Genomic DNA, 19,125 nt, shown 5'->3' on the forward strand with positions numbered 1-19,125 from the left:
TGAGAAAATCTCTTTTTCGAATTGTTTCCTCAAAAGAAAAAAAATTCCCCGGTGAGAGAAAGAATTCTATTTCTATTATTTTTACTATTTCTATTATTAATAGATTAAATAATAGTAATAAAAATAACCAATTGTTACAAAATAGCAGGAAAAAAGGTTTCAAAATAATTTTTAAAGGAATCGAAACAAAAGTTAAAATTTTTAATTTAGCAAAAAGTTAAATTTCTGTTAATTTAATAATTTTTTTTTTAATTTAATTTAATTTTAATTTTTTAAATTTAGTAAAAATAATGAAAGAAAAACAATTTTAATTCAACGAGTCTAATCCTAATAAATAAATAAATAATAAATAAAAAAATGTTTTCCAATTTGTAGACATTTTTTCAAAAATATGATTTAATCTTTACTTGAATAAATTTCTTCGTAAAAGAATTTTATATTTCATATTTATACATTAATATTTTTTTAAATAATTAAATTATTTAAAATAATTTTATTAACAATTTTAAAAATAATTGATTTTTTTTTAAATTTCACTCAAATTGTATTGATAATAATTGAATTCTATTATAAAGAATTTCATTAAAATTTTTAAAAATAATTGAATTCTTTAGAATAATTTTATTATCAATTTTAAAAATAATTGAATTTTTTGAAACTTTATAAAAATTGTATTGAAAATAAATGAATTCTTATAAAGAATTTTATCAAAATTTTGAAAATAATTGAATTTTTCAAAATAATTTTATTAAAAATTTTAAAAATAATAAATTTAATTCTTTAGAATAATTTTATTAACGATAAAAAATTTTTTTTCTATTTTCGATCGAGTGATAAATTTATAGTTATAAAATTTTATTAGCAATTTTAAAAGTAATTGAATTTTTTTGAAATTGTATTGAAAATAATTGAATTCTTTCTAAGAATTTTAATAAAATTTTTAAAAATAATTGAATTCTTTAGAATATTTTAATGAAAATTTTAAAAATAATTGAATTTTTTTTTGAAATTTTATTGAAATTGTATTGAAAATAATTGAATTCTTTTAAAGATTTTATCAAAATTATTGAAAATAATTGAATTGGTTTGGAATTTTATTAAAATTGTATTGAAAGTAATTGAATTCTTATAAAGAATTTTATCAAAATTATTGAAATCAATTCTCTTTAGAATACCTAATTTTAATGAAAATTCAAAAAATAATTGAATTTTTTTGTAATTTTATTAAAATTGTATTGAAAATAATTGAGTTCTTATAAAGAATTTTATCAAAATTTTTGTAAATAATTAAATTCTTAAAAATAATTTTATAAACAACTTCAAAAATAATTGAAATAATGAATTTTTTCGAGAAATTTTATTTAAATTCCGAAAAAATCATTTCTGTGAAGAATTTTATAATTCATGAAATTAATTGAATTCTTTTAGAGAATTTTATTAAAATTTCAGAAAATAATATTGAAATAAATAAACAAAATAAATTTTTCCAATTTGTAGAAATTTTTTCAAAATCATTTAATCTTTATTTGAATAAATTTAAATTGTCAATATAATTATTTTATTCTTAATATCAGGATTTGGTGATCAATTTTTTTTTAAAAATTTTTATTTCGAATTAAAAAAAATTCTACAAGCATTCGGAAGATAAGTTAGACCTGTTAAATTGGAATTGTTTTTATTTTACCTACTATTCTGATGAAGTTAAATTTAATTAAATTAAATATAGTTTTTAAATTAACGAAAATTTGAGTTTTGGTAAATTTAAAATTTGTTAAAAATTAATATCCTTTAATTTTGTTATACACATTATATTAAATATAAATAAAAATATATATTTATATTAAAATTTATATTTTCATTTTAGAGTTTACAAAAAAGAATTTTGTTTTAAAAACAAAGAAGGACCAAAGTGTTGTTGTTATTAATTTTTTTTCATTTTGAGGATTGAAATTCGAAAAATTGAAGATACATATTGAAAGCAGGTGAAGCCATAATTACTGTAAGCGAATGGTCAGTTGTACTACGTTTCGGATAGCGAAAATAAAAGAAAAAAATACTAAAATATATTATTAAAAAAAAATAAAATTTACGAAAATAAGCAGCTCTAGCGAGCTAAAACGCGCAATGATTGTTGATAAGTGAATTGCAATGCACGGCACAAGTACAGACCATGTAGCAATGTAAAATGTATATGTACTAGCCACAACTGTTGTCACCACAAAAAAAAAATATTAAGCGATTATTAAGTTATGCAGGTTTAAGTACCGGACATATCTGTAAAGCCAGGTAGCAATCACGTTTCAGAAAAAAAAATTAAATTAAGATATCGCCATTTTAGCGTTACTGTTATAACACAACTGTGCATTTTAAAACTAAAACCAAAAAAAAGTACGGACGCTTCGTCAATTTTGTTTTCGAATCATACGTAACGTCCAAACGTTCAAATAAAAACTAAACTTGTAAAGAAAAAATTTGAAAAAAAAATTAGTTTTGAAATGCACCTTTGGAGAAAACGAAGAGTTTATTAATAATCGAGAGATGATTTTTAGCGTGTTACGATGTTGGACCTTTTTTTTTTCTTTGTACGATGATAAAGTTTATTAGAAAGGTTGTTTAAACATGTTTTTTGCGCGAAAAATTGTGTATTTTAGTGTTAAGATGGATTTTTAATTACTATTATATATTTGCAAAGTGTATAAATTTTTAAAAATATAGAATTATGTATGTGTACGTATATATATTTATATATACACACACACTAAACAAAATATTATACACATAAAAAAATGACCACTAAAGAAAAAATGAAAGAAAAAAAAAATACATGTGAACGAAAAAAAAAAAATTATATTTGAGGAAAAAAATTACAGAAAAGAACAAATTTTGACATGCTTGTATAAAAATGCATGTTTTTTTAAAAAAAAAAAATGTGAGTATGTATATATAACAAGTAATACATAATGTTGTAGGAGTAACATGTTAAAGAGTAGTCGTGCGTTAAATTAGATCTTAAAAATCCAAGAAAAAAAAAAAGAAAGTAATACTTATAGTGCCATTGTAACTGACTAATGATTATAAAAAAAAACCAATTTATGTTTTAAGTAGTACCTTAGAAATGTTATTTGAGACAAATAGTTGCGGTGTTGAAGACAAAGACTCGGTTTATGTTTTTTTTTTTTAGTTTTTTTTTATTATGTTTATCACACGAGAAATAAAAACAGTCATTTTTTCATATTATATATGATATATTATAAAATTAGGTGCAATTTTAAGAGAAATGTAAAAGAAAAAAAGTATCGTGAAATTGGCAATATAATTGTGTATAATTTGTATGAATCCCATTGAATCGCAACTCTTTATTTAAATACGTATCTCTCATTTTTGGTGCTCGATATACCCAGTTATTGTTATATTATTACTGATCAACATGACTATATATTATCATATTGCCTATTATCGGTCAGTAAAATAATTTTCGGAGTTAGTGATTATAAAGACGATGATGGTTATTTGATATATCGCTATATATATGTAAATCACTCAGATATACATATATGACCTTGTAAAACACATACACATTGTGGTTATATTTCAGTGTATCAGCATAATGATATAATTATTATGATGTTGCCCATAGAATACATTTTACTTGGTTTTTAAAATTTAAGGTGTGTTTATTGATAACCTTCTCTTCAAATTATTAAGAAGATATTTTGAAATTCTTTTTATACTTTTATAGGTTTGACATAGGTCAGAAAATTGCATATAAAAAAAAATTGGAGAAAGTAGAATTGATGAAAAAATTATAGTTTTTGGTATTGAGCAACTATTGAATTTATTTTTCAAATTTAATTTTTGAAAAAAATTCTTGAATTTTTTTTTTTGCCTTTTAAATTCATGAATTTTATTACAAAAATATAAATTTTTTGAATTTTGACAGTAATTAAACTTTACTTAATCAATTTTTATTAAAAAATTCTACGAGTCAGAATTCAATTATTTAAATACAAAAATAAATAATTTATTAAATAATTGAATGTTTCTTAAAATTGAATAATTCTTGATGAATTTTAATACAATTTTTAAGAATAATTACATTTTTTCGAGGAAATCGAGATTAAAATTGTTTTAAAAATAATTGAAATTCTGTAATGAGTTTTATTTTTTATGAAAATAATTGAATTCCTAAAAAGATTAAATCGCCATTAATATTTAATCCATTACAGGGATTAAATAATTTAATCCCTGTAAAAACTTTTATTAATAATTGAATTATTGCGAAGAAATTTGGAAATAATTAAATTCCTGTAAAAAATTTTATTATTTATGAAAATAATTGAATTATTTCGAAGAAATTTATAAAAAATTTGTAAATAATTGAATTTTTGTGAAATTTTTATTATTTATGAAAATAAATATTTGTGTAGAATTTTATTAAAATTTTTTTAAAAAAATAATATTGAATTTTTTTTAAAATTTTATTAAATTAGTATAAAAATCGTTGAATTGAGAAAAATTTTTGAAAATAATTGAAATTTTGCCAAGAATTTTATTGTTTATATAAAAATAATTGAAATTTTTACGATTTATTTAAAAATTTTAAAAAGAATTGAATTTTGGAAAAGTTGTGTTTGTCTTTGCAATATTATTTTTATAAATAATTGAATTTAAAATGATTTTAAATTTAAAATTTATAAAAGTTTTAATTCTATTAAGATGTCTATGCAATTATCTATGAAAAAATATTTAATTTAAAAGAATTATTGAAACTTTTTGTTCGAAATAGTTTAGATTTTTATTAAATCAGATTTTAGAGAATAAGATTTGTGACACTATTCTTGGAAGAAACATTTAGAAATTATTTTCTTTTCTATAAATTTCTGTTAATAAATTATAAATGTTATGGTTTATGTAACTTATGAAATTTTACAGATGAAATAATTTAATTATTGCAAATATTTGACTATTAAAAATAATTGAACTTTTTATTCCAGAAATTGTATTAAACTTCTATTGAAAACAATTGAATTCCTATCAAGAATTTTATTAAAACTTTAGAAAATAATTGAATTTCTTCGAATGATTTTTAATAACAATTACAAAAATAATTGAATTTATTGAAATATTATTAAAATTACATTAAAAATAATTGAATTCTTTAGAATAATTTTATAGACCACTTTGAAAATAATTGAAATAATTGAATTCCTATCAAGAATTCATGAAAAAAATTGAATTTATTTGAAATTCAAACAAATTTTTTTTAAACAATTGAATTCTTTAGAATTCAATAACGGAATTCAATTTTATTATCAATTTTAAAATTAATTGAAATATTAAATATCTAAATTTATTATTTATGAAAATAATTGAATTATTATAAAGAATTTTATTATTTTTGAAAATAATTGAATTCTTTACAGAAATTTGATTAAAATTGTATTAAATTATTATTCAAGGGAAATATTTTATAATTAATAAAATTAATTCTTTTTTTGAATTATTTCGAAAAAAAAATTGAATTCTTTCCAAGATTTCTAAACATCAAATGAATTTTAAAATTCTCACTGAACTTTTTTCAAAAATTATTAAAAATAATTTATTCCTGTGGGAAAATAATAATGATTAAAATTTATTTCGAAAAAAGGAGTTATTGATGTTTTCAAATAATCATTTTTAGAGTGAATCAGAATATTCTTTAGGGTCAGGAAAAAAGGGGAAATTTTGTCAAGTAATTAAGTTTACATTTGTTAATTATTATCTAAAATGTTTGTTACAAAATGCTAATTTTTTAGAAACAAAGGAAATAATGAATAATATAATAACATTAATAATTTTTTTAGATTAATAAAAATATTTTTGAATTATTTGAGAAATAAAAATAATATTATTAAATTAAAAAAATAGTAAAAAAATAATGAAGTATAATATTATCTATCAGAACATATAAAAAAAACAAAAGCATGCACAATAGTCAAACTTCAAGTGTGGACAGACTGGACAGAATGCGACGATTATTATAGTTAATAATAATAAATAATAACTAATTAATTGCAATTTAAAAAAATAATTACTTGAGATATTGAAAATTTGTTCACTGTACGTGTGATATTTAAAAAATTTTCTTTCAACTTATACAGATAAATTGCATTGTTACAATAGAAAAAAAATTTCTTATCTTCTTGTTTGATGACATTTTCAAGGTTTATAGTTATTGCACGTTTTCTCATTTGTTAAATGACCAATGGGGATTATTCAAAATGCATCAGCATTAAACCTGAACTACTGTTTGGTACACAGTTAAAAATAGTTAGTCCAAGTTGTCGTACAAACGCCAGTATTGTGAGGCTCAATGATCTTTCTAAAAGTGTTTTGCAATAGTTTTTGCCTGTTAATAAGAAAATTAATTAAATTCTTCATATTTTTTAAAAATACAAAATTTTGCAAAATATGTCATTTTAATGGCGGTGAGTTTTTCAATTTTTCTAACAATATTTTTCACATGCGATTGTTTTTAATTCACTGAATGTTGATTAAATGTTTTTGTTTATTTACAAAGCTAAGTGTAGTGCATTTTTTAAAGTATAATATTGCTGCAATTGTAGGTAATGAATTATTAAAATTATTCTCTTAGAGTTACATTTGCTTTGAAATTAAAATTTTTATTTTTAATAATAAATTACTTCATCGAATTGTATGATTAATAAATAATAAAATAATTTTTAATTTTTTTAAAAATAAGTTATCTTAATAGTAGTTGGATAAAAACTATTATTTTTAACAGTACCTAATTTTATTTTTATTATTTTATTGGATTCATATGTATGACCTTTCGGCCTTTTACATTTCCCGTACATAAATATTTTCTTCGAATCTTATTTTTAACAGTAAAATAATATATAAAAAAAACATCAATAAAATATTTATTTTATCGACAGTTTTTTGTAACGTTAATATTAGTTATGGACAAATGTTTAAAGACTTGAAATTTTTATTAATTTTTCAATTTTAATTAAATAATTTTTCAATTTGAATTAATTAATTTTTTAATTTAAATAATTTAATTGAAATTAATATATTTTAATTTAAATTAATTTATTCTCAAGTATTTAATTTTTAACTTTAATACTTAGTTAATTAATTTTTAACTTTAATTCTTAGTTAATTAATTTTTAAACTTTAACTCTTAGCTAGTTAATTTTAAATAAAAATTTTTTGTTTTACAAAATAAAATAGAAGGAAATAAAATTTTAAGGTAAGAAAAAAAAGAATAATATAAAAAAAGAAATAAATATTGACTAACATCACATTTGAAACTCTTTTTTTTAAATAGTTACAATTTGATAAGAATCGCAAAATTATTAAATTATAATTATGTATAAAAAAAATTGTTAAAGAAAAATTATTAAAAATTTTAATTATTTATAATTGTAAATTTTATAAGAAACTTTGAGATAATTAATAATAATATATTTTTTCAATTGATATTTATATCGAATAATTATAAATTTAAGAAAAGTAGTCAATATGTATAGTGATACAAAAAGTTTGCTAATAATTATTTATGATCTTTATAATTAATCAATTTAGACAGATTGTGATAGATAAGGGGAGGGGGGATTAAATTACTCCCCACCTCATGCTCCATTTGAAGTATTTTATACACATCAATTTATATAATCATTTCGTTTGAGATTTGCTCAGAGTGCACTCACAATGAAGTCTCATTTATTTATTTGTCTTTTTTCACTATTTTTGATAATATTTGCAGAAAGTTATTCACTCAGAAAAAAATCGTTTCACTCAATTAATAATGAACCAATTATTGGTGAGTATCATTGTACCAAATAAATTTGATACTTTTTTTTTATAAATTTTCTTTAATTGTATATTTTTTATAATTTCTTTTTATAAAATATTTTATAATTTCTTTTTATGAACTGATTTATAATTTTTTTTATTATTTTATAATTTTAAAAGAAATATTTTATTCGATATATTTTTTAAATTTATTTATTACTTTACAAAAAAATTGCTTTATAAAATAAAAACAAATCAATTAAATACCTATAACTACCTATAGGTAATGTATTTTCTTGGATAAATTAAGTTTTTTGTAAACTTAATAATAGTTCAATTGATTATAATTTTAAAAAGGAATATTTCTCTTTAGCTTAATTATTCTATTATTTTCTTTTTTTTTAGGAATTTTGAGTCAAGAAATTTCCTACAGTTTGAATAATCAATATCCCAATCAATATAATAGTTATATTGCTGCTTCGTATGTTAAATTTATTGAAGGAGCTGGCGCTAGATGTGTTCCAATATGGTAAGTAAATTTTACAAATTATTAAATTACAAAATCAGAAGCTTTTTTCCATGTTTATTTATTTTTTCTATTTTAATTATTTATTATTTAATATTTATTATGTTCTAGGATTGGCAAAGATGATTCTTATTATGAGAATATAACGAGCAAAATTAACGGGTAAATGTACAGATGATTAAATTCAGCGCATTATTAAAACAATTAATACTTTTTTAAAAAATATTTTTAATTTTTTAGAATTTATTTATTTCTTTTAAAGAATTTATTTAATATTTTTAGAGTACTTTTTCCAGGAGGATCAACGTGGTTTAATCAAAAGAATGGTTATGCGGATGCTGGTGAAAAAATTTACAAGTAAAGGAAAATTTATTAAGAATATTATTGCTAATAATAATTATAATAATAATTTCTAATTGTTTCTTATGCATACTTTTTGAAAATGTTAAAGAATTAATTTGAATTACTTGAATTAATTAACTTTTTATTAAATAATTAAAATTAATTAAATATTTCTAGACTGATGAAATCAATAATAATTTAAACAGTTTTCCATTAAATAAAAAAGTAGTGAATATAAATAAAAAAAAAATAATACCAATGAGAACAAAAAATAATTCTTTTGTTCCTTTCAATATTTTATGAGATACAGAAGGAAGTCTCTTATTATGTATTGTCATCAAAACTAACTCTTAAAAGTTGCATGTTGCAATTTAAAAAAAAACTACTTTAAAAATTCCCATTCAAATATAAAAAATTTAATTTTTTCGGAATGTGTCAATTAACATTCAATTCAATGACCGTACGTTTAGGTTCAGAAAATCAGAAAAGAAATTGTTCGTGTAAAAACAAAACTAAATTGTTTTATTGGCATTAAAGATAAAAAAAAGATTTTTTTACACATTTTATATTTGAATTAAAAAAAAATTAATACACACTAAAGAATTATTTTGATAGTAATAATATCTTATCGTAGAATTGCCAAAAGATACAATGACAATGGAGATTATTTCCCTATCTTGGGAACATGTCTGGGATTTGAACTGTTAACTTATCTTGCTGCCAATCGTGTGGAACACAGATCGAATTGTTCCTCTAATGCTCAAGCTCTTCCCCTTCACTTCAGTTCAGGTGATTTTAATTTTTTTATATTGGAAATTTATCAAAAAAATTAAATTTAAAAAAATATCCCTTTCAAATTTTTTCAAATCTATGTTACTATATAGAGAAAATTAATTAGCAAGAAGTAATTGGTAAATTGGAAAAAAAATGTATTTGATTCAAATAGACAATTATTTTTCTATTATCAAATAAATATTTACTTGAATCCAACAAATATTTACTTGAATCAAATAAATATTCACTTAAATCAAATAAATATTTACTTGAATCAAATAAACATTTACTTGAATCAATTAAATATTTACTTGAATCCAACAAATATTTACTTCAATTCAACAAATATTTTCTTTAATCCAACAAATATTTTCTTTAATTTAACAAATATTTACTTGAATCAAATAAATATTCTCTTAAATCAAATAAATTTTATTCAAGTCAAAGAAAATTGTATTTGAACCAATAACTTCAATATTTGTGGCAACTGCCATTTAATTGATTAAAATAAAAATTATTTGATTCAAGTAAATATTTATTTGATAATAGACAAACAATTGGTTATTGGAATGAAATAATTTTTTCTTTCACTAATATAAAATAAATTTTTTATAGAAGGTAAAAAAAAATTTTTTTTTTAAATTTAAAAAAAAATTTTTAAAAATATTCCTTACAGGTTACGAAAAAAGTCAAATGTTCAAGAATGCCCCAAAGAAGGTGGTTCATATTCTTCATTCAGAAAATGTGACAGCTAATTTCCATCGTTTTTGTGTAACAAAATCCGTAAGATAATTGATTTTATAGAAATTATTATTACAACTTATAAGAAAAAATATTTTCAATTCATTTATTCATTTTAAATGGAAATTGCAATTAATTTATTCACTTTGAATGGAAATTTCAATTTATTTCTTAACTTTAAATGGAAATGAAAATTTAAAAAAAAATTTCTTCTCTATTTTTCTCTATAGGATTTGGAAAAAGTTCATTTAACCGATGTATTTAATGTTATGTCCTTAAATTACGATAAAAATGGTTTTGAATTCATATCAACAATTGAGGATAAAAAATATCCATTTTATGGAATTCAGTTTCATCCAGAAAAAAATGTATACGAATGGGTTGAGGGCAAAAATATTCCACATGGAAAAAATCCAACAATTGTAAATCAGTATTTTGCCAATTTTTTCGTTGATGAAGGTAAAAAAAATAATTTAATTAAAATCCTATAAAATTTTAAATTAATTTTTTTTTTATTTTAGTAAGTAAAATCAAAAATTAAATTAATAAAATAATTTTTCTTTTTCAGCACGAAAAAATTTGCACAAATTTAATGATAAAAATGATGAGATTAATAGTTTGATTTATAACTATCCTGTAACGTATACAAAATCATCATTCGTCCAATGCTACTTATTTAATACTAATTAAGGAAATTAATATTTATATACTTTTTATTTTATCAATATTTTCTATTTTCTTTTTTAATTTTATATAGAAGTGATAATCTTTCGCTTTCAAGATATTTTTCTATCACAAATTTAGGAGAAAGTGAGAAAACATTAAAAAATCATTAAAAATCATTAATAATTATTAAAATTATTTAATATAGGTATAATAATATTTAAAAAAATGATTAGATTTAAAATTTTATTATAAAGACGAATATTTTGGAATGTATTTCCTTTTTGTATTTACAATTAAAATAATTGATGTACTTAAATTTTTGTCATTATTTTACATTTAATTAATTCTCTCCGCATATTTGTATGAAAAAATGAAAAAAATCCAAATATTTTCTCAAATCTCGGTTAATGCAGAGAGTAAAATATTTGTTACAATTTTTTTTTCATGTTTCAATAAAATTCATTTCTTACATAGTTAATTTAATTTTAAAGGATTTTTGATTAAAAATTTGTAATTGTTGTATAGTTGTTTAATTGTGATAAAATTTCTCTAAAATTAAAATGTTTAATTAAATAAATTATTTGATTGATTTGTGCCTATATATTAGTTAGTATAAATAAAATATAATTTTTAAATTTAATATTTTTCAAAAATGTTGAAAATTGTAGATTTTTTAACTTGCGCCAGATAATACTTTACTTTTTACAAGTCTGTTTGAACGGTTGCCTACGCACAGGAAATAATTATTTAAAATAATTATTAAATAATTAAAAGTCTCAAACTTCGTTAAAATTATATTCATCATTTTAATTTAATTATTATTTTCTAGAATTTTGAACTAAAATTCTTCTCTAAATGAATTATTTTGAATAATTTTTGAAAAATTTTATTGAGAATTTATAAATTGATTTGTTTACAATTAAATTCGTCAAAAGAATTCAATTATTTAAAAATTTTGGTACATATTAAAATTCTTTATAAGAATTAAATTTTAAAAAACATTCAATTATTGAATAAATAATTTACTTTTGTATTTAAATAATTGAATTCTCTTAGAATTTTCCAATAAAAATTGATTGAAAAATGTATTTTAGTTAAAATTTTAGATAATTGAATATGAAAATAATTTCGAAGAAGTTACAATAACAATATTCTTATAATATAAAATAATTATTTTATTTTTCGAACATCTTTAACTATTATAAATGCTCCGAGTCTTCGACTCGGAGCAATCGATATCTTCATGTTTTATAACAAATATTTTTAAAGTTATTTAATTTCAAAAAGTTTTGAATTTGAAATTTTTGAAAATCTTAATTCCTATGGAGAAAAAATAATAATTAAATATTTATTTAAAAAAGAAGTTATTGATGTTTTTGAATAATTTTGCAATTCAATTTCATTTTCAATTAAAATTTGTAATTGCGAATGGAATTTATAAACATTTTTTTCTTTTATTTTTAAAAAACTTTGAATTTTATTAAAACAATTGTAATTAAGAAAATAGAAGTGATGTAAATTATTTCCTTATGAAAATTGAAAATTTTCTACGAAAATATTCAGAAACGGAAATATGTAATGTTTTTTTTTTTTTAAAATAAAAGAATGAGTTTGTGAACAATATTGTTATTGAGAAATAAAAATTATGCATAAAATGGGTATTTATGTAATTTTATAAAGGATTGTCCCTTTAGAATTTCAATTTGTAATTGTTTTATTAAAATTGTTCGATTGCGATGAAATTACTATAAAATAAAATTTTTTAATAAAATACATTATTTCATTCATTTACACCTATAATTAGTTAATAAATAAAAAATAATTTTTCACTTTAATATTTTTAAAAATTATTGAATATCGTAGATTTTTAAACTGACGCCGGATAATACTTTACTATTTACAAGTCTGTACGAACGGTTGCCTACAAACAGGTTGGAACATTATTAAATGGTTTAAAAAAGGAAAATTTCTTTAAAAAAGAAAAGAAAATTTTTAACATTCAAATAATAAAATAATATATTTTTTTATCGAACATTTTTTGTAGCGCACAGTTTTAGTTATGAAGAAATGTTTAACGACTTTAAAAATTTTAATTAATTTTTCAATTTGAATTAATTAATTTTTTAATTTTAATTAATTTTTAATTTTAATTTAATACTTTTTCAGAATTAACTGATAATTAGATTTTTTCGTAATGCTGAAGATTTATAATATAAATAATAAAATTTATAATAAATTTTAATAATAACTATAATTAATTTCCTAATATCAATTTAAATTTTCAAAAATTTCTGTAAAAAACATGAAATTATATAATTTTTGAAATAAAGAATTCGGATTTATTAAAAAAAAAAAAAGTAAAAAATGTTGATATTTAAAAAGTTTATACTTTGTTATAAAAAATTTTTAAAAGCTTATTCTGTGTAACTTAGTGTTAAAATACTTCCCCCTCCACACTCTCGTCTAAGTATATTATTTACACACCAATTTATAATAATCATTTTGTATGAGATTTACTTAGAGTGCAGTCAAAATGAAGAGTCATTTATTAATTTTTCTTTTTTCACCATTTTTCATCATTCTTGCAGAAAGTTTTTTAATCTTCAATGAGAAATCATTTCAGTCAATCAATAATGATCCAATTATTGGTGAGTAAGATTCTATCAAATAATTATTTTATTTTTTTTTGGTCGTATATTATTCTTTTATTTCATAATTTAAATAAATTATATTTATTTATTTCCTATTAATAAATTAATTTTTTAATTAATAAATAATAGAATAAATACATAAATATAAATAAATAATATATTATATTAATATAAATATAATTAATTATTATATACCTATTAATTAAATTAATATAATAGATAAATAAAAAATAAAAAAATAAGAATTAATAAAATTTATTTATAAATTAAAACATATTACAATTATCAAATATATCTTATTTTTTTTTGCTATATATTCTTATTCGTAAATAAAGTATTTCTTACGCTGATGTCAAAAGTTTCAGTACATTTCACTATATTGGTCATTTTCTCAAAATTCTGACGAAAAATTCAAATTTTTCTATAGACTTAAACAATTTTCTTTTTGTTTAATTTAAAATTGGTTATACCCAGTCGTTATTTTTAGAAAATATATTTTTATATTTTAATAAAAATTTGTAATTTTATACTATATTTTTGAAAAAAAAATTTTGTATTCAATGATTTATTTTTATCTTTAAAAATATTATTTTGAATATAATTTCTAAAAAAAAGGCTAAAAGAGAAAGTTGTAAATAAAAATTTAGAACTAAATTAACTAACTAAAATTTTAGAAATTAAAAAAAAATACTTTGTGAACAATAAGATAGGAAAATGAGAAAATTATACATTGTCGTAAGAATTTTTTTTTATCGTTGAACATAAAGAATTGAAAGCAGAAATAACAATTGATGACGTAACAAGAAATAAAAAGAAATACTGTTTATTCAAAAATTTTTCTTTGTCAATTATTTTTTTAGTACTAATTTGCGCAAAACGTGCTTTTTTCACATATGAAGTAAAAAGATAAGAGTTAATAATATCAAGTGCAGCAGTGAAAAAATTAAAAAAATGTGATGTCAGGTATATCATGTAATTTTTTCATGATCTTGAAAAAAGTTCGAAATAATTTTTTTAATTTCTAATTTTTGAGAAATTTTATATCTGTTAAAAGTAACATTTTTTCAAGAAAAAAAAATTTCTTTTCATAAAAAAGTGATTTTTTAATAAAAAAAATTTCTTTTCATAAAAAAGTGATTTTTTAATAAAAAAAATTCTTTTCATAAAAAAGTGATTTTTTAATAAAAAAAAATACTGCAAATAAAAATTTAGATCTTTTGTATTTTTTATCAATATAAAAATGCATTTTCTAAAAAATTACGAATTGGTTTTGAGATATTTTTAGTATTTTTGACTTTTTCTCTGCGATCGCGCTCTAAAACAAATTAAAATAATTAAAAATAAAATTAATAGTTACTGCGACGTGGCAAAACTTCCTTCGATTATTTTCAAAAATTTCGATAAAATTCTTAAGAAAATTGAATTAAAATAAAATTTTGAAAAAAATTAAATTATTATTTTTAAAAATTCCAATTAGTTTATAAAAATTATATTCTATTATCATTAAAAAAAAAATTTCTTTCTGCTATTAATTCTTTTGCTTTTTTGCGATTTATAAAATATATATTTTATTTCGTAGACAGGAATTCATTTGATTTTTATAAGAATCTTCCGCCATATTAATTCTGCTATTTTGAATCTTTTAAAACTGACCTTAAATTCGTAAGCAATGACCGCAAAAAAATCCGATTGACAATTTTTCCGTAATTTTTAATTAAATTTAGTTTTTTGAACCAGGATTTTAGAAAAAATATTTATTTGATTCGAATAATGAATTATTCGTCTATTATTTAATATTAAAGTTTTTTTTGTCTAAAACATCTATGTAAATTGATTATTATATCATGTTAATGGAAATTAATAATTATGCTACTTAATTAATATTATTATTATTATTGATACTTTTTTTAAAAATATTTTAGGAGTTTTAACTCAAGAAATGGCCGGTTATATGGGACATAAATATTCAAATCAATATAAAAGTTATATAGCTGCATCATATGTCAAATTTATTGAAGGTGCAGGCGCTAGATGTGTTCCAATATGGTAAGTAAATTTCACAAATCAAGAATTGACTTTATTAATTAATTAATTATAATTAATTAATAATATTAATAATTTATAATTTAATAAAATAATCAATTAGTTTTTATTTGAATAGAAAAAATAGTGTGAAAAAGAACAAATGAAATTCATAATCACGTTTTTCTTTTCAATAATTTTTATGAGGCACAGGAAGAAATTTTCTTATTATAAAAGCGAATCATTAATATTATTACTATTTATTTTTTAAAAAATTTATTATCATTATCAATATTTAATATGTTCTTAGGATTGGAAGAAATGATTCTTATTATGAGGATATAATGAGCAAAATTAATGGGTAAGTGTGTAAAAAGTATTAAACAATTAAATTTTACGCAGTATTAAACAATTAAAATTATGTGTGGTGGTTCAATCATTATTTTTTGAATATATTTTTTTAATTTTTTAGAATTTAATTATTGTTTCTTTAAGAGAATATTTTTATTATTTTCAGAGTACTTCTTCCAGGAGGAGCAGCAGCAAAGTTCAATGATACAAATGGTTATGGAGGTGCTGGTGACAGAATTCGCAGGTAAACAAAAAAATTATTAAATATTTTTTTTAATTGTTTCTTTCTCATTAATTTGAATTACTGTAGATAATTAATTTTTTATTTAATATTTTTATTATGTTACTATCGTATTAATTATTATTATTATTATATTGTTACTATATAAATTATTTTACTATTCTATAATTATTTTTATGGACTAACAATTAAATAATTAAATAGTTTTTATTTAAATAAAAAAATAGTGTTTCAATAATTTTTATGAGGCACAGAAGGAAGTCTCTTATTATTGCAAAAAGTAAAAAATTTCCTCCTCACAGTATATTTTAATAAAAAGGATAAAATACTGAATAAGGTGTTCGATAGTAATTAGTAAAATTATTTTATCGCAGAATTGCCAAAAAATACAATGACAATGGAGATTATTTCCCTATTTTTGGGACATGTTTGGGTTTTGAATTGTTAGTTTTCCTTAGTACTAATCGTGCGTCATTTATGACAAGATGTGATTCCTATAATCATACTCTTCCTCTAATCTTTAGTTCAGGTAATTTTTATTTTTTCACTATTGAAAATTTATCGAAGAAATTAAATTAATTAATTAAAAATAAATTTAATTGCTTTGTTTTATATTCTAATTAGTAATTTGTTCCATTAGTAAACTTTTCTTATTCAAAAGCAAAAAATCGCTAATTTAAATTGATGAACATTTTTACTAATTCAAATTTAGAGAGTAAGAAAATTTATAATGACCAAAAAACTTAATATAGTTTGTAATATAAAATAAAATTTAAAAAAGATTATATCTATAAAAAATATTCTTCAACAGGTTACAAAAATAGTAAAATGTTCAAAAATGCACCAAGCAATGTGATTAAAATTCTTCGTACAGAAAATGTGACAGCCAATTATCATATTTATTGTATAACAAAATCCGTAAGATAATTGATTATATACAAAAATATAAATATTATTTAATTTATTTATTTTCAATTTTGAAAATTTCTCCTCTTTTTTTGTAACAGGATTTAGATAAAGTTCATTTAGCTGATGAATATACTGTTTTATCCACAAGTTATGATAAAAATGGTTTAGAATACATATCAGCAATTGAAGATAGAAAATATCCATTTTATGGAGTTCAGTTTCATCCAGAAAAAAATGTCTACGAATGGATTGAAGGAAGAGAACTTGCACATGGAAAAAATCCAACAATTGTAAATCAGTATTTTGCCAATTTCTTCGTTGATGAAGGTAGAAAAAAAAACCAATGAATAATAAAAATAATAAATCAATTAATCAAATTTTGACAATAATGTTAATTATTTTTTTTCAGCTCGAAAAAGTTTGCATAAATTTCAAGATAAAACTGAAGAAATCAATAGTTTGATTTATAACTATCCTGTGATGTACAAAGGTTTGAATGATTTGCCTTTTGTCCAATATTACTTATTTAATACATAAGTAAAAAAATAAAATTAATTTTATTGTGACAATAATAATGTTTATTTTATTACTATTATTATTATTGTTATTATTATTTTATTCAGAAATAATATAATTATATCCATTGCTATGATTTTCATTACAATAAAGTTCATCAAAAATAGTAATCAATTTTAATTATGTAAACAATTTATGTTCCTAAAGTTTTAAACGTTTAAATGAACAATTTTTTTGTTATTCTTTTTATGTTTAAACTTTTGTACAAAATATTATTTAACATTTCGCACATTGAAAAATGAATTATTTAATGAATAATTAATAAATGTAAAAATTTTTTATTTCTTATTAAAATTTGTTTGATGTTTAAATTTTAGTAAAAATTATTTACATTGAAAAATTGATTACTTACTTAAAATAAAGGTAAAATTTACTTTCTATTTACCATTAAAATACAATAATATATTGAAAAATATCGAAAAGGGAAAAAATTTTGCTCTTCTAAAAGTGCAAAAAACTTTAAAGACAAAAAATAAAAATTTTTCTTAATATTTAGTATTTTCTGAAAGAACAAATTAAAATTTTTTTGTTAATAATTTTTTTCTCTCTTGATTTTAAAACACATTAAAACTTGTATGATAACGAGGAATATTATTATATTTTTTACATTGTTTGTATTAAAAAATTAAAATACTTGATGTATACTAAAATTTCTCTCATTTGTTTCACATATTCATAATTAACTTTTATTTCCACATATATATTTTATAAAAAGTGAAAAATGCAAAATATTTACTCGCAAACCCATTAGTGAGAGAGAAAAAAGAATCTTTTGTTTTTCCACTCCATGAAATTTATATGATATTTTATAAAATATAGTTATTAAAAAATATCCCTTATGCTTATTTTATAGTTTAAATTGCAGCACGTGCCCTTTTTTGACACGTGTCGTTTAAATAGTGTGCGTTCAAGAAATGAAAGTAATTTTTAAACTGTTATATTATATAGAATCTAAGAAAATGAGAAAGACGACGAAGGGAATTTTCAATTAAAAAATTTATTATACATACAATAAAATAATTTTTTTCTTTAATTGTTTCAACAAATTTGCACAATTTATTACTTAATTTTCATAATAATGGATTTTTTTATTTAATTAAAATTTTATTTGATTTGTAATTAATTTCCATTTATATTTTAATTATAATTAATTTCTAATTAATTTCCAATTAATTTTCATTCAATTTGTAATTATTTTATGATTCAATTTGTAATGGATTTTTATTTAGTTTAAAATTAATTTTTATTTGATTTTTACTTAATTTTGACTCTCGTTAAATAAACTAATTATAATTGTTATCAATAAAATGTTTTATTTATTTCCTATTGATGGTATGTAATTATAATAAATTCTTTATAATTATTAAATACATTAAATAGTTAATAAAAATTTTCTAGGTTACAGACATTTTTGTAAATTTTTAATTATTTCTTTTATTTAAATTTTTCTTAATGAAAATTCATTTATTACAATTATTTCGAAATAATATTTGTCGCATCGTCAATTGTTATACTGAATTTAAATA

At 19.0% G+C, this 19,125-nt stretch overlaps 2 protein-coding genes across 3 annotated transcripts; both read left to right on the forward strand.

The window, feature by feature from the left end:
• The first annotated feature begins 6,265 nt into the window (after window positions 1–6,265).
• On the forward strand, window positions 6,266–11,165 carry LOC122508374 (gamma-glutamyl hydrolase A-like). 2 transcript variants are annotated; one of them, XM_043621674.1, is made up of 9 exons: window positions 6,266–6,467; window positions 7,772–7,828; window positions 8,206–8,329; window positions 8,438–8,488; window positions 8,609–8,683; window positions 9,303–9,457; window positions 10,119–10,225; window positions 10,414–10,642; window positions 10,752–11,165. In XM_043621674.1, exons 1-9 carry the CDS (start codon window positions 6,353–6,355, stop codon window positions 10,871–10,873), a joined length of 1,035 nt encoding a protein of 344 aa, XP_043477609.1. In that variant the 5' UTR covers window positions 6,266–6,352; the 3' UTR covers window positions 10,874–11,165. The 2 variants fall into 2 exon arrangements, with proteins under 2 accessions (XP_043477609.1, XP_043477610.1); XM_043621675.1 differs by lacking the exon at window positions 7,772–7,828.
• A 2,194-nt stretch (window positions 11,166–13,359) lies between these two features.
• Window positions 13,360–17,619, forward strand: LOC122508397 (gamma-glutamyl hydrolase A-like). Its single transcript, XM_043621696.1, has 8 exons — window positions 13,360–13,497; window positions 15,423–15,546; window positions 15,833–15,883; window positions 16,040–16,117; window positions 16,489–16,643; window positions 16,926–17,032; window positions 17,122–17,350; window positions 17,433–17,619. Exons 1-8 carry the CDS (start codon window positions 13,383–13,385, stop codon window positions 17,558–17,560), a joined length of 987 nt encoding a protein of 328 aa, XP_043477631.1. The 5' UTR covers window positions 13,360–13,382; the 3' UTR covers window positions 17,561–17,619.
• The last annotated feature ends 1,506 nt before the right edge of the window (window positions 17,620–19,125 follow it).

The sequence above is a fragment of the Leptopilina heterotoma genome, unplaced genomic scaffold, assembly GCF_015476425.1.
Source record: "Leptopilina heterotoma isolate Lh14 unplaced genomic scaffold, ASM1547642v1 Lhet_54, whole genome shotgun sequence".
Taxonomy (NCBI): Eukaryota; Metazoa; Arthropoda; class Insecta; order Hymenoptera; family Figitidae; genus Leptopilina; species Leptopilina heterotoma.